General features: G+C 31.7%; 1 protein-coding gene across 1 annotated transcript; it reads left to right on the top strand.

The window, feature by feature from the left end:
• The first annotated feature begins 702 nt into the window (after positions 1-702).
• On the top strand, positions 703-7,345 carry LOC140431763 (exoglucanase B-like). Its single transcript, XM_072519644.1, has 2 exons — positions 703-928; positions 5,596-7,345. The coding sequence occupies exons 1-2, from the start codon at positions 711-713 to the stop codon at positions 7,301-7,303; spliced, it is 1,926 nt and encodes a 641-aa protein (XP_072375745.1). The 5' UTR covers positions 703-710; the 3' UTR covers positions 7,304-7,345.
• The last annotated feature ends 1,652 nt before the right edge of the window (positions 7,346-8,997 follow it).

The following is an 8,997-nucleotide window of genomic DNA, read 5'->3' as shown; positions in this document are numbered from 1 at the left end:
ACGCGCTATCTCAGAGTTGCAAATATTGCCTAAATTGCGAATGAAATAGGACGGGATGGGTTATATTTATATAAATATTAAATTTATAACCTTTTGGAGAAAAGGCTTCAACAAGCACTAAAAACGTGACATTTAGTTTAAAAAATTTTAGTGAAGGTTGAAGAATGGCAAATGAAATTTGCGATTGTTTTATAAAAAATAGATCCATCTATGAATCGAAGTCTTATTTTTAAGAGGTAAATTGTTAATGCCACTGCTGAATATTAATCTGAGTTAAAGAAGTTAATTAATCAGTATGTCTGGTCAAAAACTTCAATCAAACTGATTTTTTTGTATTTGCTTTTTTATTTCGTCACCTAAGAACGTATCTTCTTTAACCCTATACAGATTATTATCAGTCCATGTTCACGATTGCTGTATTCGCGGGATATTTACGGAACATATACCTCACGAATAAAGAGCTTCTACTGTACATATCTATGTGTATTTGTATGTTTGTGATTTATGTATTAGTTTTATGACTCATGCGAGACATTTAAAATTTTTCTAGATAGTCGATCTTCGATAGTTGATTATTAATTGGAAATTTCCATAAATTTACTTTTTGTTGATAAAATGCTGTGATAATTTAAAATCTGCTCTGTTATATTTTTAATATAAATCCAAACAAAAAAAATTAACTATTTTTCCCATTTTTAGGTACTGTAATCATGAGATTAGGTCTATTCTTTATACTTTGTGTAACCAGCACTGCGTTGGCTGGAACTTACACAGATCGTTTTTTAACACAATACAGGAAAATTCACGACACAAACAATGGCTACTTTTCAAAAGAAGGAATACCATACCACTCCGTTGAAACTCTTATAGTAGAAGCTCCGGATCATGGTCACGAAACTACTTCTGAAGCCTACAGTTACTATGTTTGGTAAGGTTAAAGACAAAAAATCATTTTAATTTTGTCATGGTTATCATGAATATTTATTTCTGTAAATATTGCCAAATAACAGCGGATAAGGTTAATCCCATTTACTAAAGCGAATATTCCTCTTTGATTTATCTAAATTGATTCGCTATTTGTCCTCTTTGTGCGTTTACTTCTTCACAATCCTTCCACTATTTAGATTTTCGTCTATCTTTTTTAACAATACAATTATTTGTGTACACATTTTCCTAAAGTTAAAATTCACGCTGAAACTTAACAAGAATAAGAGCAAATATTGCAAAGAATAATTTATTAAAGAATAATAACTTATAATTAATAAGAATAATAATAACTAGACTTCGGCAAATATGCAAATAAAAATGTAGAAAATATGCGCATAAATATGCACGTGTTTACCCGAAAATATGCAAATATTTTACAAAATATGCATACAAATAAATAAAAAAATCGTAAAATAGTAACAATTTTCTTTAAAAAAAAAAAGTGTACATAACTAAATATTTCCTACTATTCATTAAGATTTACATTTATTTTAAGTAACTACATCATTTTTAAGGATGAATAAACTTATTTAGAATTATGGTAACAATAAATGACCAAGTGGTGTTCAAAATTTTCTAACAAAAACTTGTGGCTTCTGTCTGAGTACATATATTTATATATGGAAAAACTTCGTTCAACATCAACTGATGTAACGGGAGCATTTTTCAAACTAACCAAAACATTTGGTTCTAAATTAATTGTTTCCGAAATATTTCCAGCTAGAACACTGACTACTTCAGAAAGAATATGGTAACCTTTATTTTTTTCCGTAGTAGCTTCAAATTTTTTTAAAATATCTTTTCCAATATTACCTCTAACGTTCCGACAACATGACGCAATTCTTATTAATGCTGTACTTTCGAACAATGACAGTTTTGGTGATTCTAACTGAGTAATTGTTTTTTGAACAAAACTAAAATTTGATTTTATAAATGAAAGTTCTTGTTGAAGCAAGTTACTCTGAAAAGTTTGTTTAGAATCCAAAAGAGATTGGGAACTTTCATCTGTTAACGTATCAATTATGTTCTTTATTTTAACAAAATGATCTGCATAAAAATTAGCTGCTTCTAACCATGTTCCCCATCGCGTTAAAATAGGTTGTGGTGGAAGAGGAAAGTTAGGTAGCATTTCTTTATAAAGTTGAATTCTTATAGGAGATTTAAGAAATACTTTTTTGACACTGGATATCATGGTATTTACAAGAGGAAACTTTTTTCGTATTTCCTCTGCAACTCTGTTTAATCCATGCGCTACACAAGTAACATGTATTAAATCTGGGAAAAATATTTTTAAATTTTGTCCTGCTTTCACCATATAAGGAGCAGCATCCGATAAAATAAGCAGTAATTTATTAGAAGGAATAGTTGTCGGAAGAAAAAAAGTTGCTAATGTTTCTTGTATAAAACGCGAAATTGTTAAAGCATTTGTTTTCTCAAGTTGCTGGCATGAAATAAGATGAGATTTTGGTAAGGTATCTTCTTTAAGAACACCAATCAATAAATGAGCAATATACTTTCCTGAGGAATCAGTGGTTTCGTCTACAGATATGTAAAAATAATTATCTGCAATTTCTTCCTTAATATTAATTAACACCGACGAGTATAGCCCGTTCACATTATTTCTTCTTAGAGACCTATCACTTGGAACATTAAGTTTGCAATATTTTTTTAGAAACGAACTAAAATTTACATTTGCTAATTTTGAAAGCGGTATGTTTGCAGACACTAATGCGCGACACAAGTCTTCATTAAAAGTTTCTTGCTCATCTAATTTTTTTGAAGTAGATTGGAAACATTTAGCCATTGAAGTTTGATGTTTTCCTCCTATTTTTCCTTTTTTTGCAATGTGTGAAGCAGTTCTCACATGTTGGTCTATCTGAAATTTCTTCTCACATGCTATCTATAAATAAAAATAAAAACCTTTATTTTAACCCAACCTTTAAAATATAAAAATATACAAGGTGTTTTTGGTTAATCAAATAACTGGTTTTGAAAAAAAAACACTCGCAAAGTGTTTTAAATGCAGTATTAATCCACAAATTAGTTTTTGTTACTAACCATTAGTACATCATATAACTTATTTTAAAATTCAACAAAAGTTTTTTTTTTGTTAATTCAATTACAATAAAAATAATTGTGTTTTAGAATAGCTGACTTCATAAAAAAAGTAAAGGTGAAAAATTTTTCTAAATACACACCATTGTATTGTACCATGGACAATTTTTTCTCACTAAAGGAAGCTATTTTTCATTTAAAAACAACCTACGAGTACTAAATTTCAAGTAAATACGTTTATTGGTTTTAAAGTTATTGTTGTTATTAACTAAAAGAATTTAATTTTTTTAATTTTAACACCCTGTATCTCGAAAAGTAAATAAGTTTGACCCCTCATTAACTATATCGTTTTGTTCAATTTTTCGAGAAGTATCTACAGTCAAACGTTGTAAGTGTCATTTGGAAACACCCTGTATGTATGAAATATTAGATATTTAATAGAAAATATTAGATACTTACAATTTTGCCACAGACTGAACAGTAGATTTTTCCCATATCCATAGACAGCTCTTTATAAGGTTTAATCCAAGTTGAAGCACTGGTTGTTTTAGGCATTATAAAATCACAATCTTCCTTTTTGTTACGCACAACGAGTGTTTACGCTTTGAATATCAAAACAAAAATGATTTACAAATCTGAGCATCAAATTAGAAATGTTTAGGTACCTAATTCAATAAACTGGGAGATTTTGGAAAATCCCTAAATTAGGAACAAAACTATTAGCCGTTTACCTGCTGTTAAGATACAATAAATTGTAGATAGATTTGGGGATTAGATCATAAAATGCAAATGAGCGAACCCTTAGCGATTATCCAATAACTGAATGCGTCAGTGACCGAGACTTTATAAAAATGTTGAGGGCTACTTAAATTGATCTTCTTTGAAATTGTAAATGTTTTGTACCTGTAGAGATTACGTACTTAGATCATTTCTTGATTAAAATGACTACAAAATTTTATACAAGAATTGAAATAAATTGGTATGTTTAAAAATTTTCAAATACAGTATAAAAATCTGAACTTTCATGCACTTTATGCAAACTTTTATACAAATATGCCAAAATATGAAATATTTGCATAAAATATGCACAATATGCAAAATATGCAATATGCATATTTGCCGAAGTCTAAACTATTAAAGAATAATAATTGCACGTTACAAATAGGTTAATGAGCCATCTATTTATGTTGTTTCCGAAAATCATTCACTCTAGAATATATACCCGAAGACGATTAAAGAAGAATATACATATTTCAATAGCCAAGGATATTTTGATTATAAACTGGATCAACAGAAGAACTAACAGCATTAATACATTTAGAAATCAATGTATCCAAAATGAAAAGATGGTATTCAACAAAAGCAGCCAAAAATAAAATGCAACCAGTACAGTACTCCAGTGGCTTAAATGTACTTCTCCAAAAATGACGCAACCAACATTAAGATTTTTATGTGACTTTGATCGATTACGAAAAAGCTTTTGATAGTGCACAGTATAAAACGCTTTTGAACATTTTAAGAACCAAAGGCATTGCTGGTAAAGACCTACGTATCATAGAAAACTTGTATTGACAGTATAGAGCTGTCGTACGAGTCGATGAGAGATTCAAACAGGCATCAGACAGGGATATATTCTATCTCCGCTGTTATTTAATATCTGATCGGATATAATTTTCAAACAGGCTTTGCAAGATAAAGACTTTGAAGTGAAAATCAATGGTGAACTGATTAATAATCTTAGATATTCCTACAAAATTACGACAAAGAATGATCAAATACTATATTTAGTCAGAGTTGTTAGATGGCACTGAGACCTGGACTCTAAATAAAGACTGATACGATTAATCGTTAAGAGGCGTTTGAGATGTGGTTGCATAGAAGAATGCACTCCAAAGAATTGACGAAAAAAAAGGAAAGCTCGTGCTAAATATCAAAGAACAAGAAATCCTTTGCATAAGACTGTGCGAAACATTACAATACGTTCCAAACAAATATTTTGAAGCATAGTTACAAAAGAAAAAAATATGTTTGCAGAACACCTTACTGATGTATTCTTACCTAACTAGTCCCACAATGCAAATATTGCAGCAATCAACGGTTCTCAAAATTCCCCAAAATCATCTCCTGTTCAAGCTTTATCAACTACAGATATTCGTACAGGTACATAAGGTAAAAATTTATAATCTTTTAAAGCACCAGATCTTGTACTGGGAGACTTATAAATTACCTGTCTAGTAAAACTACAGTACTAGTAATCATAATTTACAACTTAACTTTAAGAATATGTCAAAGTCTCTTCTTGTACTGCATTTTTTTCCCTCTTTATTGATTATTTTAGAATTAGTAATTAATTCTATTATAGTTACATCTTCGACATCTCTATTTGCCTTGGTATTAGTATATTCATTTTTATCAGTAAAACTTGATCTAATTGGAATTGTAAATATTTAACAGCCATACTCATTTTACTAGAAAAGGTAGTTAAAAATTCCTAATATTCGTTTTTAAAATATTTTCATATAATCTAACGAGTTTTCTTTTTTTAAATTTCAGGTTGGAGGCAGTATACGGCAAAGTATCTGGAGATTTTTCAAGTTTCAACAAAGCTTGGGAGAACTTAGAAACATACATTATACCTGTGTATAACAGTCAGCCTACAAATAGCTTTTATACCCCCAGTCATCCAGCAACTTTCATTCCAGAACAAGATGATCCTAGCCAATATCCATCACAAATCGACTCAAGCGTACCAGTTGGACAGGATCCCCTACATCAAGAGTTAGTGAACGCTTATGGTTCAAGTGAAATCTATGGAATGCATTGGCTTCTTGATGTTGACAACGTCTATGGTTTTGGTAATACACCAGGTAATTGTAATCTTGGTCCAGGTGCTAGCGGACCATCTTACATTAACAGTTATCAAAGAGGTTCAATGGAATCGGTATGGAGAACAATTCCCCAACCAACGTGTGATAATTTTAGATATGGTGGTAACAATGGTTTCCTAGACTTATTTACTAAAGACAATGGTTATGCTCAACAATGGAAATATACCAATGCACCTGATGCTGATGCTCGAGCCATTCAAGCTGCTTACTGGGCTAGTCAGTGGGCACAAGAAAATGGACAACTGGGAACAATTCAAGGTACTCTTGCTAAAGCTGCTAAAATGGGCGATTACCTTCGGTATGCTCTTTTTGACAAATATTTTAAACAAGTTGGAAACTGTGATAATCGATGGAGCTGTCCTGGGGGTTACGGTAAAAGCAGTGCTCACTATTTATTAGGTTGGTATTATGCCTGGGGAGGTTCTCTTACTACTTCAGGTGGATGGGCCTGGCGTATAGGAGACAGCGCGGCTCATTTTGGTTATCAAAATCCACTAGCTGCTTATGCTTTAGTTAATGATCCCAATCTTAGACCAAAAGGAGCTACTGCTGTATCTGATTGGCAAATATCTCTAGAAAGACAACTTGAGTTTTACGAATGGCTACAATCAGCGGAAGGAGCATTCGCAGGAGGAGCCACTAATAGTATAAATGGTCATTATGATAGCCCGTCTAGTGATTTGACAGCAAATACCTTCCACGGCATGTACTACGATTGGGAACCTGTTTACCACAATCCTCCATCCAATAGATGGTATGGAATGCAATCTTGGTCAGTAGATCGTTTGGCCCAATATTACTATGTTACCGGCGATTCTAAAGCAAAATCTGTGTTGGATAAATGGGTTAACTGGATACTGAAGGAAACAACTATTGAAGCGGGTAAAAGCTTTAAGATTCCTAGCCAATTATCTTGGAGTGGAAACCCACCAAATGTTCACTGTACCATCACCGCTTATACTACGGATGTGGGTAGTGCATCTGGAACTGCTAGAACTTTAGCATACTATGCAGCCAAAGCTAACCACGCACAAGCCAAACAAGTTGCTAAAGAAATTTTAGACATCATGTGGAACAACTTCCAAACTAGCAAAGGAGTATCCTCGCCAGAAACTGCTGATACCTATACCCAGTTTAACGAGCCTGTATATGTGCCGAATGGATGGTACGGTACTTATCCCCATGGAGATGTTATTCAAAGCGGCGCTACCTTTATTAGCCTTAGATCTTGGTACAAAAATGATCCCGACTGGAATAAAGTACAAACTTATCTTAATGGTGGAGCAGCTCCAACTTTCACTTACCATCGTTTTTGGGCTCAGGCTGATATTGCCATTTCAAACGGAGTATATGGAATCTTATTTAATGAATAAGAATATATTGTAATTGTATGTATAATAAAGCATTGAAAACTCTATAGACATTTGGGATTATTTAATTCTTCGGAAGAAGATATCATCTCACAAAAATTGGCTATGATTAAATGTATTAAATAAATATATTTGAGACATTTTAGTCTTTTAAGAACGAATATTTTGCTTATTGCCTTACAATTCTGAAATCTCAGATGATATTCTAAATGTTCAATCTAACTTACGGCGTGGGAAATTAATACGAATTTTTGCATTTTCAGTCAATTTGTTTACACATTCTCTACTCAGTGGTTTTAGTCCTTCATTTCTCGGCAAGTTTAAACACCGTATTGGTATTTGCTGTTCTCATTCAGCTATTGCATTATAAATGGCAGGAAATGCGTGTTGATATCGAAAACGTTCACAATTTGATATTTATAAACTGGCGTGTAGATTCCCGGTATGGGATGCTAATCTACAGAATATATACAAAGGACCACTATAAAGATTCAACTAGACAGATTTGAACACTCTGTCAATTAGAATTTGTAGTTACAAAAAGGATTCACTCTCACTCAAACTATTTACTCTGGCTTTAGAAGGCATTTTAAAATTCATGAACTGAAACAATAAAGTGATCTATGTATATGGAAGGAAAATATTTAAACCATCTTTGGTTTGCGTATGATTTAATTCTGATAGTAATAACTACACATATCAGTTATTATCATAGGTGGAACAAATATAGAACACGCCCTATAAACATTTACTTAAGACAAGCTATAAAATCAGACAAAAGTAAATCAACTAAACAAATAAATAGAAGAATTTGAATGGAATGAGCGGCATTTGGAAGACTATCATATACTAGTAAAAATAAAAAAAAGACCTTTAAAATTAAGAAGGAGAGTATTCAATGTAGGTTGCTTATCTTATCGTTGCTTTCTAGTATACCGTCGTTATTTTGAACATGCAGAATTTGCAGGAATGTAGAAACGAAGAATTAATAAAAATCTATCCCTAGTCATAACTGAGAAAATAAACTTATTATTATAAAAATCATTTTTGGACCAATATAATCGAATATTGGGGACCTTCACGAATCCCATGCAGATCACAATACTAAAGAATTTTTGAATTTTTTCTTTATTAGTCAGAACCCACTTACTGTTAGATTGTTGTTTAATACTGTGTACACCAAATTCTTGTTCTGCATATCTATTGTTTTCTTGAACAATTATTAATTTCAAAATTTCATCTGTGACAAATAGAAAAAAAGATCCAATGAGGTCATATTTTCACATTGAATATCCGGAACAATCTGTAGGATATCTATCAAAATCTAATTTATCTGTTTTCTGAATGTCAGTTCAAACATCTTCCTCGGCATCACCTAAAATAAAGATAATGAGAATCAAATTATAAGATTCACTTTTATTCTTACCAATTTGTTTGTTCGATTTATAATTATTAGTTTCTATACTACTGGATACTTCTTCGTTCAAATTTATGGATTCGTCCCCATCAGTATTGTCGCTATCTTCACGAGGAGTGTATTCAGAATCTCCATCAGACCAGTTTTCAAATGGATCACTATCAGATTCACTTTCAGTTTGTATCCAAGCACTTTGGTGCTTGTTCAACACCAATTTAACCATTTTTTCGCCTCTAGACGACATTTTTATAGATTTTAATAAAAAAACAACACACATATA

This window comes from Diabrotica undecimpunctata, unplaced genomic scaffold (genome assembly GCF_040954645.1).
Source record: "Diabrotica undecimpunctata isolate CICGRU unplaced genomic scaffold, icDiaUnde3 ctg00001911.1, whole genome shotgun sequence".
Taxonomy (NCBI): domain Eukaryota; kingdom Metazoa; phylum Arthropoda; class Insecta; order Coleoptera; family Chrysomelidae; genus Diabrotica; species Diabrotica undecimpunctata.
Note: the sequence above shows the minus strand (reverse complement) of the source record. Positions and strands in the feature narration are given on the sequence as shown.

What these genes read in the sequence shown, in the direction of transcription:
- LOC140431763 (XM_072519644.1), top strand. Translation starts at nt 711, where the DNA reads ATGAGATTAGGTCTATTCTTTATACTTTGTGTAACCAGCACTGCGTTG. An exon ending in GCCTACAGTTACTATGTTTG is followed by an intron (nt 929 to 5,595) that starts GTAAGGTTAAAG and finishes TTTAAATTTCAG; the next exon opens with GTTGGAGGCAGTATACGGCA.